This window comes from Trachurus trachurus (genome assembly GCF_905171665.1).
Source record: "Trachurus trachurus genome assembly, chromosome: 11".
NCBI classification, from domain to species: domain Eukaryota; kingdom Metazoa; phylum Chordata; class Actinopteri; order Carangiformes; family Carangidae; genus Trachurus; species Trachurus trachurus.
In genome coordinates, this window is record NC_139904.1 from 18,887,204 (window position 1) to 18,913,006 (window position 25,803).

At 42.3% G+C, this 25,803-nt stretch overlaps 1 protein-coding gene across 1 annotated transcript; it reads left to right on the forward strand.

Moving 5' to 3' along the window:
• The first annotated feature begins 488 nt into the window (after positions 1–488).
• fam91a1 (family with sequence similarity 91 member A1) lies at positions 489–24,732 on the forward strand. Its single transcript, XM_083981458.1, has 24 exons — positions 489–789; positions 2,184–2,268; positions 2,874–3,025; positions 4,646–4,703; positions 7,753–7,820; positions 8,089–8,202; positions 8,874–8,964; positions 9,981–10,043; positions 10,307–10,413; positions 10,561–10,599; positions 12,601–12,713; positions 13,491–13,600; positions 14,132–14,244; positions 14,547–14,633; positions 14,816–14,945; positions 16,801–16,949; positions 17,682–17,816; positions 18,879–18,992; positions 19,152–19,224; positions 20,065–20,211; positions 20,685–20,786; positions 20,975–21,098; positions 21,228–21,297; positions 22,190–24,732. Exons 1-24 carry the CDS (start codon positions 718–720, stop codon positions 22,373–22,375), a joined length of 2,502 nt encoding a protein of 833 aa, XP_083837584.1. The 5' UTR covers positions 489–717; the 3' UTR covers positions 22,376–24,732.
• The last annotated feature ends 1,071 nt before the right edge of the window (positions 24,733–25,803 follow it).

Below are 25,803 nucleotides of genomic sequence, written 5' to 3' on the forward strand. Positions count from 1 at the left end.
CCTACATCCAATCCAGCATCCGCAGCCATCCAGCAGGTCCATATGGTAGGCTTTTTAGTTTCTTTGCGTTTTCTCGTTCCCTTTTCCATTCAATTAATATTGTCTCTTTCTCAGTAAAATAATTAATTGGGTTCATCTATATCTCTTCATATTTGCTAAAATGTTAAATAAAATCGTTTGATATCTTATAGCCTAATAAAACAATGTGCTGTGGGGGTCACTGGGGGGCCAGTAGCTCACTTTTACCCCGGGGCCCCCCCGGTTGGTTAATCCGTCCATGCTCTCAACACCACCACCTGACATGTTGCTACTTCAATAACAACAAAGATGAAGGTGTTTCTGGACATGACACTGCCCAGGTGCGACATAACCATAACCAATCACCTTTCATCTGTCACGAGCTCCATTCACATCATCCACGGCACGGTCACGCCTCGGCAGGAAGTGACGTCAGCGGCCACGAGCGTGACGAACGGCTTGTTCGAAAATACAACAAGGAAGTGGCCGTTTACCGTGGAGGAAGAAAATAACCACCGGAGAAAAAATAATAACAACAACGTCTCTCTGCCACGGCGAAGGAGGGGAGGGGGGTCGCTTCCTTCGCTCGGCTGCTGGGAGTGGGGTCGGTGGGGTAAAGTCACCGTGGACTTTGCCGGAGAGCCCGTGTGAGACCGTTTCCAAGGGGACTGAGCCGTTAGCCAGGCAGCTAGCGGAGCGATGAACACGGACGTGGAATTCCACATCAGGCAGAATTACCCGTGGACCAAACTGCCCGCTAACGTCAAGCAGGTACCGTGTTTTACCGTGTCCTCACACCGGGAGGGGGGGCGAGGGGGAGAGGAAGGGAGGGGGGGGGGGTGGAGGGAAGGAGGAGGTGGGGGTTAACCTGTCAATGTCACACACACACACACGGGCAGCTCGGCTCGGCTCGGCTCGGCTGTCACCGCCCGCTCCTCTTCCTCCTCCTCTGCTGCTGCAGGAGCCATGACCGACTGACTGACTGACTGACCGTCGGTCGGTCGGTGCTGCAGCCTCGGCTTCACCCTCAGCCCGCCGGCATCACATGACTCCACACCCGAGTCGACTCGAGGCAGATCATGTTAACGTGGCCCCCCCACTTTGTCACAAATCATAAATTAGCCGCATGCAAATTTCAACATCCTCTGATGCATGGACCCTCAAAGCAAAAGTAAGAATTCCCCTGCAATGCAAAATGATCATAGTAGCCTAATAATTCAAAATTATGAAATGGGGAAAATGGTAGAAACCTGAGGAGGAGCAACCAGAGGGAGCATCCCTCATGCAGGACCAATAGATGTCGTGTTTGCATAATAGAGCAAGATTAACACCGTGGGGGATGAGGATGACAGTATCATATTAGATTGCACACATTACTGACTATTTGATAGTGGCACCACTTGATTTTAATGCATGTTATTGTAAAGTAGGGAAACGTGAAAGATGTAACTGTAGGCACAGATGTCTCCTCCTGCATCTGCTGTTGTGCCATTATGCCAACATGTCGTGGCAAACAGGAGGCGGGCACATGCACATGCACATGTACAGTATCTGTGCTGCTGCGCCTGCTGCTGCTGCTGTGCATCCTGCTCACCAGCACAGCTGGATAACCAACCAGAAGAAGTGGTTCCCGCACGCTTACTGTGTGTCAGCTGGGTTGTGCCAATCCAATTGAACATTTTAAGAATTTGCAGCATTTTGCCATGTTTTTCTTTTCTGGATACTGATTCTTTGAGTACTGATTTGATATCAGTGTAGTTTTCTCTTAAAATGTAAAAATTCAAATGTATCACTGCCTAGATATAATGAGGCTAAAAACTAAACTGATTTAAAAAACTGAGATGGTGGTCATAGCTAAGTGAAAACACTAACTTTCATAATGACATTGACAGAGAAACAGAATTTGATGGGGGTCAGTCATGTTTCGGCCAATACCTGATTCATTTCATTCGGTCAGTCTTACCAGGTTCGTGCATCTCTAGAGAGTATGTTTGGAGGTGTGAACTGAACTATACTAAAGCATAAAATCAGCTGACACCCTTAAAATGGCCCCTCTGTCAGATTTAAAGGTTGTTGTGTTAAAACCTGTTTGTTAAACCGTCATTGTTTCAGTTTTGTGTTTATGTCTTCACCTGTGTGTTGTGTTTGTTTGTTTTTTTCTGCAGAGTTTGGGGAACTCTCAGCGCGAATATGAGAAGCATGTGCTGCTGTACAGCATCCGCAACCAGCTGCGCTTCCGCAATAACCTAGGTGAGACGGTTTGCCCATCACACACAGTCCAGGGCTAAACACACACCTCCTGCTGTATCACATGTCATGACTGGGTGTGAGGTTAAGAAGATACGGTGCAAACAAATCCTCTAATATTTATGACTCTGGAATAAAGAAAGTAGGAGTAGAGAAACTCTGATATACAACAGACCTGTGAATAAATCTGACTGATCATATAGGTGATTTTTTTTATCCTGTTTTATGTTAATTGTAACTGCACTACAACAGGTCAACTTGCAATACAAAATATTTTATTTTATTGCAAGTACGTGCAGCAAAAATTGACTCGTCTCTTTGTATATTCCTATATGTATGCGTTACCATTATATTATTGGCATTATCCATAAGCATACTTGTCCTCAATGATTGAGAAAGTGATTATATTACCAGTTAAGTAAAATGTCAATGATACTTTAATCAATTGTGTAATTTCCCATGTAACTATGTTGAGCTTGTTCCGGATCAATATTCCTTTTTCTTAACATGGATTGATCTGCTGTGGATCGACTGTTAACCCCATCTGTGACCTTTGTGTGTGTGTGTGTGTGTGTGTGTGTGTGTGTGTGTGTGTGTTTGATGAGCAGTGCGCCATGTGAGGAAGGATGAGCGCAAGTATTACGAGGAGCTGCTGAAGTACAGCCGGGACCACCTGATGCTGTACCCGTACCACCTGTCTGACATCATGGTCAAAGGGCTGCGAGTCACTCCGTTCTCCTATTACATAGGAATCATGGAGGTGAGGAACTCGCTTGATGTAACCGAGCTTCAGCGCTTTTTATGTCGTCGCAATCTCTGCAAGCCGGCGCTCTTACACCTAAACATCTATCTTTGTCGCACACGGCATGTGAAATCCCTCGCTGGTTCAGGAGTCTTTGCTTTTTTTTGTTTGTTCAGAAAGCCAAGACAATAACACAATTTCCATGTGCGCTTTCGGGAAACAATGAGCCGGTTAAAACTCAAAGGAGCGAAGCAGGAGTTCTTGTTTTGCAGCAGCAACGACTCTTTAATTGGTTTGGAAACTGTTAATTTAAATTGAACAATGTCTTCAGTTTTGTAATCCCATGGAAACAGCTGCAGAAATGTCAGTTTCGGGGCAAAACAAGGAGTTCAAGAAACACCACAGCAGTAAGAAGGATCTGAGCTTGCTGGCATGTGTGGCGTGTTCTTTGTTACACCAACAAAGACAATGTACTCAACAGATCGACTATAAGGTGTCGGTCTGTGCAGCCACAGCAGGACTGTGTGGTCAGTATGTATAGAGGAGAAGCCTGTCTTTGTCTGCGGCTTGAAATTACATTTTGTTTGCATACCAATATCAGGAGATATGTTGTAACGTGACACACAGCGCCTAGCAACAGGGACGGCGCATTTGATTAGTTTGTTTATTTAATACTCGGCCGTTTTAGAAGAACACGTGGGTTAAAGTTGTGCGCATTGTATTGCATGGCATCCTGCTGGTAGTCTTGGCATCGGTCGGGCACTAGGTGTCAGTCAGTGTCTACTCACGGCGTCTCGTGTTGGAGGCTCTGATCCCAGGACTCAGCACACCCAGAGAAAATCTCTGTTGGTTGCTCTGCAGTCGGTTTGTGGCTCTGCCTGCACGGCGGCTCACTCCCACTGATAAAGCTCAGTCTGTTGATGGAGGCCGTCACAGAGAACCGGTCTGTCGGAGACTTTGACCAGACGGGATCTCATTGAATTCTGAATTTCTTAATTACGTTTCAAAGACTGATCCCAGCAGCTCACAAAAATGGAAGTGTTGCCTTTGAAAAGTAATCCAAACCTCGTGTTTAATACTTATGATTTCTTATTGCTAGTCATTAATGCACCCATAATTCAGTTACAACTGTTTGGTTACGCTTGAAGCTGGTTATAGATTGATTATCATGCATAATGTCCTCAGATGTATTCCCATTACCACACAATCCTGTGTTTGTGTGTGTACAGATGTGAGCTGCCACATTCGATTGTTCCACATTTGGCATACTTCCTGTTTCATCAGAGCAGATGTGACTAATATGTTCTGTCTTATCACTTCACTTACAAATGTGAATGAAGATGAGACATTAAGTTTTTAGCTCACTTAAAAAGAGGCTTCACCCACTTTCCTGTGCATGCCAAACTAAACTCGACTGAGCTTTAACTGTGGCCACTAAATTGCTGAAAGCTATGTCATATTCTGATAATCCCTCTTAAGCACTTAATGAAAACGGGGAGTAGAAATTAGCATGGCTGCCCAGATCTGCTAATCCTGTTATTAATCAGAGGCAGGGGACACAGAAAGGGGCGAGGAAAAATGAGTTTAATTCTTCGTTTCCCCGTCTCTCCTTTCTCCTTTCTCTTTTTGCTCCTCTAGGATATTATGAACAGTGAGAAGAGTTACGACTCCTTGCCCAACTTCACTGCTGCTGACTGTGAGTTCCTTCCCTGTGTTTTTTTTTCTTTTTTTTTGGCTCAGTTTCTCCAGTTCTCCCCCACAAAGATGAAATGACTTCACTGGGCTTCTGTGTACTTTGCCTTACACCTACTCTCTCTCTGTCTGTGCCTGGTCCCTTATTCTACATCTTTTCCCACTTCTTCATTTTGAGACGTCTGTCAGAGGACGGAGCGGTGAATCAGTCGCTGTGAAAAGATAAAAGTTTTCAGAAAGCTGAGGGTCAGGAAGTCACCTTAAACTTTAAAACTTTAAGATCTCCAGTGGTTATTTGACTTTACCGTGTTATTCATGGTAAAAGTCAGACCCTTATAAATTAAAGGCGACAGTGAAATTAATGTACAGAAAATTAAATGGCCTCTATTTGTATCAGTGAACTGTACTGAAGTTAGAAAAAAACATGTTTGGAGATGTCACCTTTAGGATATCGTGAATTTTGTTTTACTTTTCTAACATTTTATCAACCGAGGAAATTACTTGGGAAAAATAATTGGTAAATTAATTTAGCTAGTCTTGTTTCTTTTTTTCTTTTTTTTTTCATATTTTGTGTAGTAGAACACTTAAAAGACAAATTAAGCAAACCAAAAAGTTTTATATGGAAATGGGCCATTGGCACCTGGCTGCCATCGTTTTAGCAAGTGGAGCATATTTAGTTTATTTATTCTCTTGTCGTGTGTGCATTTGATTTTTGTTTGTGTTGTAGTTTTTAAATACCGGTGGTTTCAGTTTTCTTACTTTACTATAGGGGTGCACCGAAAGGCATTTTTTGGGCCGAAGCCGAATACCGAATAAAATCAAAACGCTTGGCCGAATAACCGAATAATACCGAATACTGAAAGTGGTTATAAAGTTTTTAAATAAAATATTTTTTTAAACTTAATTTTCAAAGAAAGTAAATGTTTATTAACTATTATGACAGTTTTTGAATATTCCAGTTGCCGTTGCTCATCAAAAAAGCACAAGAAGTTAAATAAAGTTTTTCATTTATATCGGCCCATTGTGAGTGCTGAAAGATCTATGCAAGTACATTCCAAAAAAACCCAAGTGTCTTTTAAAACAGTGGTTCCTAACCTTTCTTGGTCAGATTTTTTTTAATTCATCAATTAGGCTGCTAGACATTTCAGGCGACCTCATTTGAATTTCAGGCGACCCCACGTGGGGTCCCGACCCCAAGGTTGGGAAACACTGTTTTAAAAGACGTCGGCCACGGACGGAGTTGGCGACATGCTGGGACGAGGAGCTTTCGTTTTAACTGCTGCAGCCGTCTCTCCCTTTCGTAGCCTACTCAGCATGTTGTTGTTTGGTTTTTAAATGATTCCTACAGGAACGCGGTCCCCTCACTCAGCCTCTCAGTGGCCGTGTCTCCGCTGCAGACAGGACGCACCGGCACCGGGCTCTTGGAGCGACGTGCAACGGTGCGCGCGGTCGCTGTGCAGCTTCCCCCCACTGCTCTTGTTGCTGTTGTTTTTCCAGCAGTAGGAGTCACCTACTAATAAAGCTCCATGAAGTTTAAGCTGCCGTTTCCATCGTCGCGCGATCGCGTATTTATCAGACTTTTTTTTTTATTTTTTTATATATACATATATATATTCGGCCTTGCTTTGCGCTCATTCCACCGAAGGCCGAATGTTGCTTTTTTTGCAATTTTCGGCCGAATATATTCGGTTACCGAATAATCGGTGCACCCCTACTTTACTACAAAAAAACAACGGTTCCCACGGCGGTTTTGTCTATAGACATAGGTTTCCTGTCTTCTGACTAGCATAACTAATAAACATAAATGATATCTTTATATTTCCATAACCAAATCAGAGCACCAGCCAAGTGGTTCATGGATTCGTTGATTTAAATCGAACGTCTCTGTTTAAATCCCATTACATAGTAAATCAAAATTGCTTCTCCAAAAAAGGAAGCTGCATCACCGAGGAGACGTATTCCTCAGAAATAATTGCAGAAGCCCATTAGGACGGCATCAGAGCTGAAAGTCAAGTGTCAGGGCCGTTGTCGTGTCCCCTGACTTTCTGCTGTCAAGTGAAACGGGCTTTGGCGCTGGCCCGTGAGTGACTGAGTCCTGGCAGTACAGGACCTTCATGCTGCGGAGACAGACGGCTGCCAGCAGGCTGTCGGAGCCTCGCTCGGAGGGGCCTCTCTCCTCTAATCTCCCCGGAGGAGCTTTGGAAGTGTGTCATGCAGAAGTGGGTGGATGGAGAGACAGTCAAAGCGTGTGTGTGTGTGTGTGTGTATGTGTGTATGTGTGTGTGTGTGTGTGAGTGAGAGAGGGTTATGTGGGTGGATGTTCGTGTGTTGTGTCTGTGTCTCGGTGAAACAGCAGGATACGCGTGTTGGATTCTGCAGCCTTAGGAGGCTGAAATGCAAACGTCCCTTACTGGTCCCTGCTTGCGTTGGCAGCCGTCCCAGCACATTTTGCTCTGCCCCTCACAGGCCGGTGCAGCACAGGCAAAGGGAGGGGGCGAAAAGGTGGGATTTGGAGATGAAACTGCGTACTGTACCTCCGCACAGACACCCTCAGACTAAAACTTAAGATATATGGACCAGTATTTCCTCCGATTCATAACAAATTGATTTGATTCAGGAGAAATTAATGCACACACTTATATTGTCTGAGATAGCTTGTCTGTTGATTGGTAGATGTATTAGCATTGCTTCAGTGTGTATGTGTGTTACCTGTGTGGGGAAGTGTGTGGACGTACACTCTGAGCAGTGTTTGGATGAGTCACTGTTACCGTTTGCGAACGCCTTCTTTCACTGAAATAACTCAATATATGAAGTTGGAAACATCCAGAAAAACTCATTCTCAAACTTTGCTCCTCGTTGTAATTCTCTCCAATTTTTTTTATTCACTAGAGCCTCAGAAGCTGTAATTGAAAAATGCCGGGGACACTTTTTGCAGCTGCACTATGGCCAGATTTATTTTCTGTGGGGTTAATGTGTAGCATTACAATTTCATAGCCAGTTATTGAGGCGTGATTGAGTCTCACCGACTCACTCACCTCCCTGTTGTCCTGCAGGTCTGCGGCTGCTGGGAATTGGGAGAAACCAGTACATTGACCTGATGAACCAGTGCAGATCCTCCAAAGTAAGACCTGTTTCTAAAATAGATAACCGGAGCAATTTTTAAAATGCAAACTCAACACATACTGCAGCTTTGGTGTGAAATACACAAAACAAGAAACACTAGAAACACATCATCATGAATGCAACTTTACATTGTTATATTTTGCAGCCTCGCTATTAATGTTTTAGTAATATATTCCACAATACTCCTAATAACTAAAAATACCAAAACTTTACAGTGATTCTCAGCTGATTGTATTGACTTGAGCTGAGGTGGGTTTTTTTGTCAGAAATTCTTCCGCAGGAAATCGGCGCGTGACCTGCTGCCCGCCAAACCAGTAGAGATCTCTGTGGAGCCGTGGTGGGTCGCACAGACGGGCTACATCACTGAAGACGATATCAGGGTGAGATGAGAACTCTGTTACTTTTTATTGAGAGTAAAGAGAGAGGGATGAATAGATGCTGAAATAAATAAGGGTACAATAATGAAGGTATAAAACTGGAGTGCAAATTCTGTAGCTAAGGTGAAGAGGAAAAGAAGAAAAACACAGACTATACAAAATATACACAATTTAAACAAAAGTACTTGTAAATGAGAAACATATTGCACCAGGAGATAATAATATTGCACAGTAATTTATAGAGATTGGTGATGAAGAAATAGTGACAGTGACATAAAAACGAGGATCTGGCATAAGGAACATCACACTTGAATGGGAGAGGAGTGAATTGCATGGATTTGGGGAGAAACAAGTTTGTGCTACTGTATGTCATGTTTATTGAAGTTCAGCTAGTCAACTTCATTATTTTAATCACAACCCCTTTCACAGTGTTTACAGTACAAGTGCTGAAATCTCACCTGACTAGAAATAATATCTGCCAAGTTTCCAACAGGTTTTCTGCCTCCCACAAGATAAAAAGGCAACACTGGAAAACAGTCCACGCTGTTATCACATGCAAATGTATTCATCCCTCCCAGCAGCCGCGCCACCACTGTTGTTTTGACATCCATGGGAAAAAAAGCCGCTAGTGCAGGTGTACTCTAATGTTGCCTCTTTATTGTGTGTGATTACAGATCTGTTCTGCCGCAGAGAAGAAAGCCATTGATAAGATGATAGATTCTGGTCCTCAGCTGGCTGGTTCAATGGAGTACAATGTAGTGTTAAGTGAGTATCTGAACACTTTAGTCATACCTGTAAAGAGATGTTTTAAATCTCTGTAGCTAATTATCCTAATCACACGAATTAACATCACTGTCACAAACAACTATTTTGGTAAGTTTATTGTAACATTTAAGGTGGCACTCTATTAAACTCCACTGTATTGAGTTGTATTTCTAATAATTTTGTCTCTCTACTTTCATTCATTGAAATACAGGTTGACTTACAATATGAGGCACTTTCAGTATAATACATATCAGCACAAAACCACTGTGAACTAAAATACCTCACATCTTAAGTAAACCATGTTAACTGCGTCGTGCTCCCTCAGGAGTGTGTATTACATTTTATAAGACCTGAGCACGACAGCAGCAACATAATAACTTTGTTAGGGTTCAAGATTTTGAACAAAGATTACCTCACCTTTCTTTCTCCATATTTGATCTTGTCCAGCTTCTTGCTTTTATTTATTTTTATTATTTATCCCATCACATGTCAAAGTGTTTCGATGAGAAAGGTCTATTGAATATATTTTATTTTAAAGCATTCAAATAGGGTGATGGGATCATAAAATATTAAAAGGTGTCCAGGCTCCCGCAACTTCAGGATAATAAAAGGAAAGTTTTATATTTTCATCTTAAATACATGAAAAAAATATTATCCCATACCAAAAGTGTTAAAAGTCCCTGTGAATGTGAATTTATAGGATGAAGCATAGGGAGTCAGGCTTTGTGCATGCAGTGTAAATGTTAATTAGTAAACAGTTTGACATTGATTATCCTCTGCCACCGGAGTGACTAAATACAGTTAAACACAGGAGCTGCTGTGCCATGTCAGTACAAGAACCTGTTTACATGCGATTTTATTTTTTTCGCAATATTAAATATGCGTAATTTGTATTCTACAAATTTCAGTACCCAGATAGTTATAATTATTTTTTGGAATGACAGTACAGATGTTGATGTAATGAAACACAGTAATGCTTACAGAGTGTTTGTGTATTTTTTTTTCTTTCTTTGCAGGCTTGTACAACCGCGGGTTCATCTACTTGGATGTTCCCATATCTGATGACAGCTGTATCTCAGGTAAGGGTGTGTTTGTGTGTTTGTGTGTGTCTTCTTCTCACATCCTATTATTATCCTCCCTGAATAATTACCTTCACTTAACACTATGGAATTAAGTGACAGCTTTGGGGATTTAAGAGTGAAAATTATGAGTATAATAATGACAGTCCTTAAAAACGAAAGAAAGTAGAGAAAACACTTCAACAGCCAAATAAAAAAAAAAAAAGGTGAAATAACGGTTGTTGCACAGTTGTTCATGACTGTTTGTGTTTTGTGTTTTTCAGTGCCCCCGCTGGAGGGCTTTGTCATGAACCGGGTGCAGGGTGATTACTTTGAAACGCTTCTCTACAAAATCTTTGTGTCCATTGATGAGCAGACAAACGTATCAGAGGTAGGCTTTAGAAATATATCTTATTGCACTGGCCTGCTGTTCTCATTAGATATAATATGACTGTGTGTGTGTGTTTATTGATCAACTTGTCAACCGAGTCCTGTGTTCTTTTCTCCTCCTGATCCTTTCTCCCTCCTTGATGCTCAGCTGGCGAATGTGCTGGAGATTGACTTGGACTTGGTGAAGGTAGGTGTCCACTTACTGTTGAATGTCACACTTATTGTGATGTATAAACTGAATGTATAGAATGTGGTTTTTTTTTTGTTTGTTTGTTTTTTCCTCTGGTCTCTATGTGGCCTTGCTTTTGTTTCTGTCTTTGATTCAAGACACACAGTGCAGCAGTGTGTAGAGTTGCAGAAATAGCACGGATATATTCAGTAATAACAAACACATGAAACAATGTAGAAGATAGAAGTTATAAATATGTGTATTCCCTGACTGCAGATTCCCAGACAAACAGTGATAGTTCCTTTTACACCATTAAAGAGTAAAAAAAGACAATTAGCCTCACAAATAGTGGGAGCTAAAACAAAAATATTATAAAAGTTAGAAACTAATATAACTCAAATTCCTTCATATTCCATTGAATGGATTCCCTCCATGGATAAAAAATGATAACTGCTAAATAAAATAAAGTCAAATAGAAATAGTTAAATATTCACTTTGATCGTTTCATATAACTTTCATATATCGTATTTAACGGACATTTAAAGGAAGTGAAGATAATTTAAGTATGTTTTCTTAGTCTTATGCAAAATACTTTCACAGTTGACTTACATGTTGTGCCAATCGATTTTCTGGAGATTTAAGTTTGGCATCTAATCTGAAAAAAAAAAAAATTCAATTAAAACGGAAAGTCAGACATTTACTTTCCAGAGGTATGCTATATTTACACTTGGGTGCAGGCAATTTGTCAGATAAATAAATAATATAACATTTTATCAGCACTGCATTGACTTTGCTGTTATTTTTGTTGCTCTGGCCATTTAAAGTGCAAATTGGTGAGAAAAGCAGAGATGCAGCCTCACAAGTAGATATTTCTGCACGATACGATGGTTTCACTCTTTCGCATACACCTTCGAGGTAGCCTATACTGTGACACTCACATGCAGCACACACACAGCTTCAGATTAGACCCCTCATGCCCCATGACTCCACAGGAAGGCTGGACAACACCATTCTGGTTGAATTGGTGCTAGGGTTTGGCCCAGTTTTCCCCCAGCTTCCTATTCGTTCTCTATCTGACACAGAGCCAAACTGCCTGTCAGTGTTATGACCTCCGGTGTGAAGAGCTCACCTCCCCTGTCCCTTGCTCTCATCTCATTCCTGCTGCTGAAAGCCAGCACTTCAGAGAGACAGGAGACACCCTGTAACATGATGAGATGATTGAGATGTCTGAGAGGTCTCCTTGTGCAGAACTTTTCCCCACCCGAGTTTAATTTTTCTCTATGTAATTACTACCTCACGGCCTAAAAAATTCTTCGCCATGCTCCTTTTGATATGATAAGAGGATAGCTAAGAGCTGACTTTGGCTTGCACCTCTGGGGCATCAAGGTGTAGAAAGCAATCAAGTCTACCTTACTTCACTTCACTAGCCTGTTCACTTTGAATAAAAGATTTAACAGCAAGGGAAGTTGACGAATGTATATACTGAGGAAATAATGGAAAAATCCTGCCGACTCTTCAGAGGAACATACACAGCAGCTCCGTTTTCTTTCTTCTTTTCGGAGACAGTTTGAGTCCCAGGTCATGGAGCAGCGACTTTTTATTGTTGACTCTGTGACTCATCAAGTGAACATCACCCTGACAATTATTCAGTTTTTTAAGTCTCATAACTCAACACTGATGTCAGAATGATTTGACTGCTCTTCTAATAACCAGTAGACGTCCACAGTAAATGTCAAAAGCAGCCACTTGTTTTGGATTCCACTGTTACAACCCTCACATAGTGTGTGGATCATCACAGTGATGTTTTATTATCATCTCCTGAAGTGAGGAGGTGCTGCAAGTCACTCTGGTCCTTTCACTCCCTTTTTCATGGTCTGCGCCCCCCACTGACAGTGAAACTCAGGCAAACTCTTAGAGGTCCAGGAGGGTCACAGGGTTGTGATATTTGACAGTGGACGAGTACCCGAGGACCTAGTGACTAATGAGGTCAAATATTTTGTCTCTGTTGTGTCTTGTCAGAACGCAGTGTCTATGTACTGTCGCCTCGGCTTCGCTGTAAAGAAAGGTCAGGTGATCAGTTCAGAGCAGCTCCACCCGACCTGGAAGAATGCTCCATCTGTCAACAGACTCAAGTACGTACAAGAGCAATGTGACACCTTCAACCGATCCGTGCTCATCCCACAACTGGAAGTGGATTTTCATTTGTCAAATCTGAGATGGTTGAAGAACTAACTTGTATTTTATAGTAATTACAGTGAAAAATAAACAAGACAAAGTAAAACACCTAGCATATGGTTGGCCCGCTATAGTTGGTGTCAGCTCTTAATTTGTTCATATTTACAGTATTTTAATAGAGCAGAATTACAGTAGTTCCCAATTAAGCCGTTTAGCTCATTTTCATGTTGTTTTCTGTTTCTGTTGTCAGATAATGAAGAAAGTTCTCTGCTAAAATCCTGATTTGTACATACATCTTTATATAGTCTGACAAAATTACCAAACTGTTGAGAAAAAAAGTGCCAGAATGTGAGCATGTTTTCCTTTTTAAATGAACGTTTAAACTCAGTCCTCCTTACATGGACTCACAGACAAGAGACTCAGTGATGACACTCAATACCCCTGACAAAGGTAGTGCAAAACTGAAAAGCAGGATTATTATGTCTGTGGTCAAAGAAAATTCGATCTAGGGCCAGAATCCACTCATCTATTTACATCACTGTTTTATATCCTTCAGTTTGTCCTTCTGAAAACATGTAATACTCTAAATATTGAAATGCTCAGGAGCTGATGAATAGAGAACATGATGTTCTGATATATTTGACCTGTCCTCTTCTGCTGACAAAATAATTAATTTGACCAAAAGAAAAATAGATAACAGATGCTTGAGTACATGTGTCTGTCCTCTGTGATAGGAGCACCATGGACCCTCAGAAGATGCTGCTGTCCTGGGAGCAGGGCAGTCCCGTCATGGAGGGAGGCTCTTCTGCTACCGACACTGACACCACCAGTCTGGAAGACCAGGGTCTGTGCTACACACACACACACACACACACACACACACACACACACACACACACACACACACACACACGAAAGCATATTCAGCAATATATGCAAATTAATACAGATGCTGATGAATGCACACAAAGCACTTTCTGAATGTTACTTTAGAAGTTTTGAGGCAGCAGCGCTAATTAATCCCTAAGAAAGCTTGGTCATGCTTTTGGAAGTCATTTTCACATTAACAGGTGTTTGTCAAAACGGGTCTAATTTTTGGTCTGATTTTTAATTTTGTTGTGCAGGTTAAGCTTTTATTGTCGGGTTGTTCGAGCTAACAAATTGGATATTAGGAAAGAGCCCTGTTCATCAACAGCATTTACATGTTAATCATCAATTAAACTGAATCTCTTTGAGAACGTTGAGAATGTTTTGGTCCTTGTAAATATTTAATTCTCTTCTAAATTACAGGCTAATGTGCTTGGTTTAAGAGAGAGAAGTACATGCATTAATCTTATCGCAATATTCCTCTTCTGTGTCTTTTTTTTTCCTGTAGCGGACACAGGCAGCGTTTGCAGCCTGAGCATCCCAGCTGCTCCCACCAAGAGGATCGCCTTTCTCTTTGACTCCACCCTGACAGCCTTCCTCATGATGGGCAACCTGTCTCCAGTTAGTGAATGGATGGGAACAAATACACATATACACATATGACAAGGAAGAGCATTAGGGCCAACAACGGAGATTTTTTTTTGTAAGATTCTGAGATAAAAAGTCAGAAATTTGAGTTTTTTTCTCAGAAATGATTTCTAACTTTTAGCTCAGAATCTTAAAAAAAAAAATTAAAAAAAAACCTCTGTTGTTGGCCATAATGCTCTTCCGTATCCATATGAGCTCTTATTTGATAAAAAAAAAAAAAAAAAGTTAATTACAAACTGAATCATTATATTTTTGTGTCTATGTCTTTTTATCAGAACCTGAAGAGTCATGCTGTGACCATGTTTGAAGTGGGTAAGCTGTCTGATGAGACTCTCGACAGCTTCCTGGCAGAGCTGGAGAAGGTGAGGAAGGTTTTTCCTTAATGAGACCTTTGTCGAGTCATGTCTGTATGAATAACCAGAGTGACTAATCAAAGTCTACAGATTCAGTTTAGCAAATAATTGATGTGTACATAATCACGAGTGCCTCACGCAAGCAGACAAACACTGTGGTTTAACCTCTCTGTTGGTTCCTGTGGCTGCAGGTGGAGAGCACAGCAGAGGGCGAGGCCCAGCGTTACTTTGACCACGCTCTGACCCTGAAAAACACCATCCTCTTCCTGCGCTACAACAAAGAACTCACTCAGGACCAGGGACCTGATATCCCCAACATAGGTACAGTAAACCTGCAGTTGCATTCTCGTTTTCCTTGTTTTTATGGGAAACCACATGTCGCACACCTGCACATGTCTATAGACGTGTTGAATAGGCAGCTTCCAGACCAGATTGGGTTTTTGTGTGTTGTTTTGCAGCTGTCAATCTGGTTTTGGTTGTTGGTTGGTCTCACTGCCTTCCCAGCTGCAAGAGCTGTCAGTACACACTGCTGTCTGTGATTTGTCTGTGTTTTGTGGTGCCAGCAGGTGACATGAACTGTAGGAAAGAAAAATGCAGGTATCATTTTATGTAACGCTGAAATTCGATATGAGAACCATGTGGTGTGTGTGTATGTGCCATAGACAAAGGGAGACAAAAGCTGTTGATATAACATTTTCAATATGACATGATAGATGCAGAAACATTTCATCTTGAAGAACATTAATAGCAGTTCACCCGTGTTTAACATTGTTATTTGATTATGTCAAAACACAGTGACTCAGAACCAGTGAGAAAACAAAAAGAACGGCATTTCTTTATGTAAGTGTTAAAATCAATGTGGAAATCAGAAGAAAAGAGAAATCAATTGCTCTTCAACACCTCCCCTCTGTTGTTTTTTGTTATTGGAACGATATTCAGCTCTTCTAAATGATTAATATTCACCCTTTATACCTAAATCTCTTTTGTGGCTTTAGAAAATCAATATCTCATGAAATCTTTGAAGGGCTGGAAACTCCCCCCGGGAATAACAAAGAGGAAGTGAAAATCTTTATCTTTGTCTCGCTCCTGGCTGTTTGCTTCTCACCTGTGTCTGGACAGTCCGTCTTGACTGTGGCTCTGCTTGAAGAGTCCACACAAGTGAAGCTGTATTGTTCGACTCGCGTCTCTAGAGGGAGCAGCCGAGACCGAGTCCTCCAATGACGACAAAGCAAACCTCTGAGTTTCCATGTAGCTGCCATTGTGCTGCCAGATGCTGTGTGTTTGCTTTGGCTGTGAGCCACATCTCTGATTGTCTTATCTCTCAGTCGTCCTCAGCTGCTGCTCCAGGCTTCTGCTGAGGAGTGAGTGCAGTGCCTGAAGCTAAACTAGGCCCCTAATGTTACAAAAACTCGAGTGATGATCGCTCATTTAGGAAGTGAAGGAAAATGTAAAATCAATTCAGTCAATTCTCAACAAAGCAGCCTTTGTTTTGCTACAGATGTTCACCATTGCAGTAGAAAAATAAAAAATAATGGAAAGTTCACTAATTCCTGCTACACAAAAATCAACATTTAAAGTTGTGAACATGAAGCTGCAGTCTGACCTTTGTAAAGGACTTGACCCTTTTGGCTGGGTTTGAGTCGCCATACGTCTGACTCTTATCTGAAGTGTGGTTGTAATTTAATTATCACTATCAGCTGTTCACAGACACCTCCTTATTTCTATATGTGCTGTAGGAGGCATGAGGTGATTATTAATCCCAAAATGTCAACTTGACACTCGTGTCCTTTGAGAGGATGTTCTTCATTAGCCAGCATGGAGAGAAAAGTATAAAGAAAGTCATGGTGTCTATATCATGTGTTGGCAGCAGCTTTCTGAGCTTCTTTTCATTTGAGTGAATGAAAGAACAATAATGTTTTTATCCGCTTTACTTCTTGAGAGTTCGATGAGAGAACTATGGTATCTTTATAGCTTTTAAAGCTGCGGTTACTTGTCAACTTAGCATAAAAACTGGGAACAGGTGGAAAGTTAACTACAAACTAAATGTTGTTATACTGCTTGATAGAAATAAATCCACCCCATCCAAACCATGTGAATGCACCCAATGACTTCCACTTGGCTCTCAGCCTGTCCTACATAGAAGCTCTGACTGTCCCTGGTTGCCCCCCCCCCCCAGGATTCCCCTTGGACATGCTGCGCTGCGAGAGCCTGCTGGGTCTGGACCAGGCCACCTGCAGCCGCGTCCTCAACAAGAACTACAAGCTGCTGGTGTCGATGGCGCCGCTCAGCAACGAGATCAGGCCCATCAGCAGCTGCACGCCTCAGGTATGACGCCAGGGGAGAACAGAGGAGGGAGGGGGGAGGGGAGAGGGGGGGGGGGGGGGGGCACTAAGTGGCAAGCAGGAGTATTGGCTCAAATGTTGTTTGTGTGTGTGTTATTATGTGAGTGCGCTCCGTGTGTTTGTGTTTTAGTCAACAGTTAATGCGCTTACGCTTGTGTGTTTTGTGTGGTTGTGTTTGGTCACTCGCTGTGTGTTCACACTCGTGTGGCCTGAGTGATTGTGACTGTGACTGTGTGTGTGTGCACGTTGTGAGCGCTCGGCACACAGTTGCCCCAACAACAAGACTACACAAAGAGAGAGAGGAGAGGGAGAGAGGAGGCGAGGCTCATGAGTAATTCCTCTGCCTGGCCACACTCCAGATTTCTGGCTGAGCTCAGAGCGACAGAGGGATAGAAGTTAAACTCTTGTTGTTCCATTCACGCTGCTGTTTATTCTTACACCACCGGCACTCGCTGAAGTGGGTCTCCCCTCAGTTTTCTACTCATATCTCTCATAGCAGCTTCATTTTCCAAATCTCAAACGGAGGAACAACATAAGAATAATTATTCCTCTTTGTGCTTGTTGCTTTCTTTTTTTGTCCACTTGAAGTATCTGTTATTGTGAGAGATGAAATGGAGAAGTGTGTGTCTGGGGATATAGGTGCATTAGTTCTGCTCCTGTGCACTTATGTGTGTGTGTGAGTACAGTATATGTGTGTGTTTGTTTCTCCCCGCAGCACATTGGCCCAGCCATCCCCGAGGTGAGCTCCATCTGGTTCAAGCTGTACCTGTACCATGTGACCGGCCAAGGCCCGCCGTCTCTGCTGCTCTCCAAGGGCTCCAGGCTCCGCAAACTGCCGCCCATATTCCAGGTTAGTCGAAACTAATTATTAATCAGTCGGGGTTCAATTTACAGGTAGGTTTACAATGGAAGGAGGAAATGTGTGCACCTGCAAGAGAAACCTCTTTGAAGTTGGATAAGAAACGTCACACAAGTGATTACAGGAACGGTGCTGATTCTGATCAAACACGTCTACGGGTAGTTTTCCATTCATCTTTGACACCTGCCCTTTAAAAACGTTGACCTTGCGCTTTCAGCTGGAGGAGCAGGTAATCAGAGCACTGCAGGTGAAATTCAAGGTTTTTTCCTTCGTCCCAGTCAAACTTCATTTTTCCCCTCAAAGCTCCAGGTTCATCAAAGTCACAGTCAGATCACACTGTGCACCTGCATTTTCCCCTCCTTCCCCGGCCTCCCAGTGGTCTTGGAATTTTATTAACTATTCTGGGAATGCGAGTCGGGGAACAAAAGACAATTTGATGTAGCTAATTCACAGGGGAGGACAGGTAATATCATGCAAATGGGTCACTTTATACAGTAGAAACATGGCAGAATGCGTTCCTCTCCATGTTTCAGACGACAGGCTGCCTTTGAGCTGAACCTGACTGAAGTAAAAAATCAGACTTCTTACCCCTCCACCACTTTCACAGCACAAGACGGGGAAAAAAAACAATAAATTAAATGTTCTGGTTCAATCAGGCAGAGTCACGTTTAAGTCAAAATAGCAGGTAAATTCAGTGCCTGAGTGGAGCTTTAATTACCGCACTTTAATCAGTTAATGTTCCACACTGTGGGAGGTTGACAATTTGACATGTTAATTTGATCGGTGAAGTGAGGTTTCCACTGCTTCCTTCTTGTTTTTTGCTTCTCTAAATTAAACTGTTTCTAATATAAACAATAGAGCGTTCTGTATTAAACTTAGAAACCTGATACTTGTTATTTTGTAGGGCTTTGAAATACAGGAACGTCTTGATTCTCCCATTTTTGGCTCTTTGATTATTGGGCTCATCTCTAAGTTACCTGTAAAATAATAGTTTTCCCGTGATGGTTTCAGCTGTGGAAGAATTAACTGTTTATCAATTTTTACTCTTCGCAGGTGTACGACAGGTTGTTGATCACCTCCTGGGGTCACGACCCCGGAGTCGTCCCTACGTCCAACGTGCTGACCATGCTCAATGATGCCCTCACACACTCTGCTGTTCTCATCCAGGTGAACACATAGAAACTTGATTTATTTTCCGTGAGGGGTTTCAGGATATCACAATGTATGATTTGTATTTTCAGTTTTGGTTTCAACTTGTTGTGTGCTGTATTTGGTACCAAGCATCTCTGCATTAACATAGAAACCCTATGTGTGTGTAACCCTCAGGGTCATGGGATGCATGGCCATGGAGAAATGGTTCACATCCCATTCCCCTTCGATGAGCAGGACATGAAGGGAGGTAGGAACCTCTTAGTGCATGAAGCTGTCACGTATGTGATGTATTCATTTTGAATAAAACCTATTAATGTAAGTCTTATCTAAACAAAACAAAACAAAAACATGAAAACTGATGATAGAACGCCCCAGTAACTCTTTATTTGGTACTCTCTTACTTTTTAGTATATAAAATGTTATTAAAGGAATAGTTCACCCAAAATTCAAATTTCAACAAAAAAACATCCAAATACCTCCATACTGCTCGTCTGTAATGTCCCTCTTGTATTGAAGCCCCGACATGAGAAATTGTTCCGAAAAAAATTAAATAAGTCTGTATTTTAAGCTTGTTTGTAGCGGAAGCTCCCAGTGTCTCAGTTCACTGCCCTTCCTGTGTCAGTGCAAATCACGCCGGCGGAACAATTTCTCATGTCGGGGCTTCAATACAAGAGGGACATTACAGACAAGCAGTATGGAGGTATATGGATGTTTTTTTGTGTGTCTTTTTGGACGAAGAAAAGTGAGCCCCATTCACAACCATTATATGGACAAATACTGCTGCGCGGACCCCCCCGTAACTCAGAGAAGGCACGGAGGACTCTGAAAATTCTCCCAGCCCTTAGTCGACATGAGGGTGAGTAGATAATGAGATTTGAATTTTGGGTGAACTGTCCCTTTCAAATATCTATTTACACCATCTCATAGTATTAGCACATAGGTATTTATTGGTATTTTATCAATTATAATTGTTGAATCTATTGTGCACTAATTAACACTTCATATGTACTCATAACTACATTATAATGTGATGTAGACTGATCTAAATATATATTGGTTGTGTTCTCTCCTTCGCCATCCTGTGCAGAGTTCTCCACCTCCAACATGTGTGTGCACAAAGCGCTGCAGAAGCTGAAGGAGCACGTGGACCTGGAGCACCAGTGCGGCTACATCACCATGCTCAACTCCAACAACAGGCACCGTCGCAGGCCCAGCGACAGCGCCGAGTGCAGAGGTGAGGCGCACTAACGCCAACAACGTGAGCACCGGGCAGACGAGACTTATAGTTGAATTAGTAGCAATGTCCTTGCCTCTGATGGCCATTGGCACTGATGGTGCAAATTAGATAAAGATTGCTCACAGTCCACTTTAATTATGCTGTTTGTCTGCATAATTGTGAGTCTTATTGTGATAGCCTTTGCTAATGGACGCGGATCGAACTGCCTTAGCCTTTACGTTGAGATTCACTGATTCAATCTTGCTGCCATAACTGATCAAAGTCTTTGTTTCACATCAATATTTATGCACATGGCAGTACACATTTTATGCTAATAGTCAAACAAATGTTCATTCAGCAAAAAGAAAGTTGTAAAAAGTTCTGATGAAGCTTGAGCGAAGGTCATTCAGGCTGTAATCTGGCTGTGATGAGTTCCCCAGAAACAACATTTCGGCATCTTAATGCTGATGGAGGTTTGTCCTTCCTCCAAGGAGACACTCATCTAGGTGGAGGCCTGGACACCAACGGCAGCACCGAGTCCTTTGAGCTCGTGACCGAAGAGAACAACGGGGAGGTCAAAGGAAAGACAGACTGTAAGTTTACTTTTGTGGTTAATGTATTTATAATTTAATTTGAATATCTTCAATAACTTGATCTGATGTTTGAGAGTTGGACGAGGTGTTGAGGACAGTGGAGAGTAAAGGACAACCTGTGACAAAGGCCTGATGTTAGCTTCAGAACGAAAGCCATCCCTCCTCTCTTGTCAATCCCTTTCTTTCAGCCCTTTCATCTGAAGATGAATGGGTCCCTCTCGAACTCTGCTTCGGCATGCCTCTGTTCAGCTCCGAGCTCAACCGCAAAGTGTGTCGAAAGATCGCCTCGCACAAGCTCTGCAGCAGCGAAAGGTGAAAAAAAAAAAAAAAAAAAGCCCCACCCAGCATCCTCACAAATGTTTCTTTTGTTTAAAACATTGAGAGAAGTGTAAAGAAAAGTGTTGCAGCAGTGCCAGACTTCAGACTTTGTTGTTCTTTCAGCCTTCAAGAACTACTTCACTCAAGCCGAAAGCTGTCGCTGAAGGTGTTGAGCTTTGTTCAGTCATTCCAGGTAAAAACACGCTGCTGTCTCTTCAGGCAGCCACTTGAGAAACTCACAGAGAAAAACAGATACAACTGTGTCCAGTGAAAATATCAGGATTTAGGAATTTTATTTTACAGCTGGAGTTCAATATTAATTAATTAATTAATTAATTAATATTAATTAATATTAATAATTGATGATAACTTTTAAGTGCAATTAATAGAAATATTGGTGCATATATTTGGTTTTGACACAGCAACTAGAGTCCTGCAGCCACATCATTAAACCCTTTGTTTTCAACCAATAATAGTTAATCAATTCAGCATGCTACTAATTGCTTCATTTGGTAGGCATCAAAATAAATACATTTGATATTAAACGTAGCGACTTTAATGTTTTATTTTCTTTTACTGAGAGATAAAAGACGAAAATCCCAAACATAGTGTGTGTGTTAGTGCAGTGTAGTGTACTGAAGTTATAGTAGGAATAAAACAAATACATAGGAGACGAAGGAAAGAAGAACGTTATTATCATAGTTGAGATTGAGTGCAACATTGTGTGAGAGATACGGTATAATGAGGGTTTCTGATGATTTTCAAATAGTGTGTCTCAGTGTGACGATGTGGGTGAGCGCGAAGAGAGAAGGGAGAAAAACAAGCAATCTAAGGCAGAGAGTAAAAAATAAGGAAAAAAAAGGGAAGGTGAAGGACGTGGAAGTTTTATTTTTACACATCATGTCTCTGTTGCGTGAGCTCTGCTCTGTCCCACACGGACTGTAAATCAGGCAGAAACCACTTTACGTAACCTCTCCTGATTTGTTGTTGTTATCCTCGAGAGACATATCCTTGTCCCAAAAAATATCCTCCTCCCCCGCCCCGCCTGGGGTGCTGATCTGTAACCTTTGCCCTCTGTTTGGCAGGATGGCAGCCAGCCGTCTGACCTGGACAGCGGCGTGTCAAACCCTCTCAGTCAGCCCCCGGCCGAGTCCGGCGTCCCCCTGCCCGCCCTTAACCTCCTCTTCAAGGACGGACAGCTGAGCGAGTGGAGCGGGCGGGCCCCTCCTGCTCTGGACATCTCAGCCCTGCAGAAAGACCAACCCACATAAACCAGCCACCCCCCCCCCCCCCCCCCCCCCCCCCCCCACACACACACCCTCATCCCCCCCCCCCACCACCACCACCACCACCACCGCCAGATCTGGCCACGAGGAAAAAAGAAACAACGACAACATCTCCTTGCAAAGGACGGCCCTCTCTTGCAGTGTCACGTCTCACCGAGGGGAATCGTTACCGGAGGGTCGACCTTACGTCTTCATATCCGAACACAAACAAGGAAACACTTCTTCATAAAACTCTACCTTCTCTTGTTCATCAGTATCCAATCATGGGAAAATTAGCCCTGCCAGCACTTTGTCATTTACCTACCGTATGAGGAATCAGCTCTTGCCAACACTAATTTGACACCCTCCCTCCCTCCACCCTTCCTTCCTTCCCGCTCCCACCCACCTCGATGTTTCCCTTCTGTGATTCCTCGTATTCGTAGCAAGGCAGTGTTATCTGTTGGAGTGGTGCTATTATCACACTATATTCAAGTGATGCAGGTAAACACCATATAACCTGGAATACCATTTAACTGGAACAAGCACTGCTCTCTGATGACGACCCCCCAACCCCCCCAAACCCTCAACCCCACCACCCCCACCCCCTCTTCAAACCAATGGATGTTTAGTGATCTTTGAGAGCGGAGTGTAAAGTGGTTAATATTGTATAGATGTTCTACAAATGACCCGCAAAATAAACAATGAAGTGTTGAACAGACTTCTTCAGGAATCAGCTGATGATATGCATATTCAAGGACCAAGTTGTTGGGACTTGCCAGTCAAAGGAAAGAGTCTGAACACAGACTCTTGCCGCTGCCTCCCTGTGTTGTCTCATGTTAAGTGATCTGATGCATGATACTGTTGCACAACTTGTACCATAAAAAAATACTTTCCTCTTGTAATCAATAATGGGCTTTTTTTTTTTATTATTTGCACTTTGCAGGATTTCACCAAACCTGTGGATGAAGTTATGTCATTTATTTTTCTTTTCTTTTTTTTGAATCCCTTGTTATGCGCACATGATTTTAAAGACATTTACCACAAGGAAATATTTCCTGTTGAAAACTCAGACATGTTAAAAATCAGAGAAACTGAAATTTCTGTTTTTTTTTTAATGCTTTGTTATCATTCTTTCTCAGTGCAGGAGAACACCAAAGACCATTTTTTCCCGCCTGTAAAATATTTCTTTCACTTGTGTTTTTCTGTCCTTCCTTTTTTCATTTTGTTGCCTTATTACTGTCAGCCAATCAGAAACTACCAGGTCTCAGATCAAATCAGCTGATTTGATTTGCTTTAGTTTAGTTTTTTTGCCTTTTTTTTTTTCTCCGTATTTTCGCAAAATTTTTCAAATGATTTATGTGAATTCGATTATGTGTATATAAAACCAATACAATCACTGGGTCACAAACTACAAACCACCAGCCCAGCTCAAGAGGACGGATAGATTAGCCAAGTGTATCTAACTGGGTTGAATGCGAACAGTCAGGTCTGTGTGTGTTTGACCCAGGCCTGTTGCCGCTCTTTGCCTGCCAGTATCTCTCCCTGGATCGGCTCCAGTTGGTGTGCAGTGCAGTGCACTCTTGGCTATCCAGCAACACTCTCCAGGGGATTCTGTTTACACCATGTTTTGAAAAATGGGGTTTGTAGCAGAGAGGAGAAGGCAACTTCACTGTGAAGGCTGTCACAAGACCCAAGGGACGGAAATGCTAATGCTTTGCCCAGCTTCTCAGACGTAATGGCCCAAAAAGTGTGGCTCCAAGAATATAGAGTACTTTATATTACATTTAGAATGGTAACCCATTTTGTTTTGTTTTTTTATATGATTTTTTTTCTTCTTTTTTTGCCTTCTGTATTTTTGACCCACTTGTGGTTGTTGTTTCTAATGATGTGATCCTAAAATAGAAAAAAAAGGAGACTTAACATGAGGTCCCATTGAAGCATGACGACTGTGTAGAAACTGTTGTGTGTATGTTGTGTATGCGTGTGTATTGTGCACCTCACTACTGGTGTGTTTTCATACACGCCTACCTTTCACAATAAGAGTTTTCCCCCCTGCCCCCAATCCTGCCTGTCTGTTATCTGGTTACAGTTATTTGGTCATTCCAGATATCCCCCATCCTCTCGCAGGTATTCATCCAACACAGTGTTTAAAAAAAATTGCTAGTTTTATATGTCAGCCTATATTTTAGGAAATCTTTGTTGTAGCTTGTTTAATGGGACTGTGAATATCATTGACAGTTGAGTTGATGATGATGATGCTCTTGAAACTAAATGGGTTTAAAAAAAAGAAAGTGACATTCCTTCGACATGCCCTCCTCTTCCATTCTTGCTCCATGTCCGATCTGCTCAAGATACATGTTATTATTACAAATAAATATGTAAAAAGTATATGAAAATATAAATAAATATGTAATAATAGCAAACTCTTTTTCCTCCCTGAACATGTCTCCCAAGTGTTGCTTCTTTTCTTATATATATACTTTGAGGTTTTGTATCACTGATTCCAGCCTCTGCTGCCTCTGAGTTGTAGCCAATCACATTACATGATATTAGGCCGCTAGATGTTTTCCAAGCCAGGTGGAACAGATGGTGCGCAAGACGCAGCGGCCCGGATGCTCTGTCCATCTGCCTCAAGTATACACACTTGTTCACCAATCCTCGTGGATGTAAATGGACGCTGTGCTGAAAGGCAACGTCTGATACACGGGTGTGAAGCCTTCGAGAAGCTATGAAAAGCCCACATTTCGATCCGTGGCTGGCTGTGCCCCCTCCGGACAGGTGGAGTCCTGCCTAATTGACTATGTCTCCCAGGTCGCCCTGCTTCAGTAATTTCCCAGCACCACAAATTACACTGTGTCACTGAGGAGGGGTGGGGGGTGGGGGGGCACCAGGGGCCTAAACTGGGTCACGCCACCTGAGGATAGAAAGCTCCAAGATGCGGTCAAATGGGCTGCGTGTCGCCACTAACAGGTCATTTCTTTCCTGTAACACCCTCAGCCACACGCTGATGCGAAACCTTGTGCTTGGTAAAAGTGTAACACTGATCTGCTGGGTTCATTTTGCAGATTTGTTATTTCTGAATCCACATTGTCAAAGTGGGACTGCTGCAAGGCTTCAGACTGAAATAGGAGCCACGCTGGGAATAGAAGGCAGAAAAAAAAAGGTTGTGCGCACACATAGTTTGTGCGTAAGCTTGAGCCGAAGCTGGAGAAAGGTCAGTGATGGTGAAATTATCAACCTCTTGCATGATGCATACTGCTGCTTTATCAGTTGATCATAAAATTTATTATGTTCCTTTCAATCACTATGTATCATTATGAGGTCTATACAGCTCATCTATTCTATCATAGAGGACTTACTGTATAAATAGCGCTAAATCGCTATAGCTGAAGATGACACAAAACACAGATCTGTTTGATGAGCTCATCTCATCT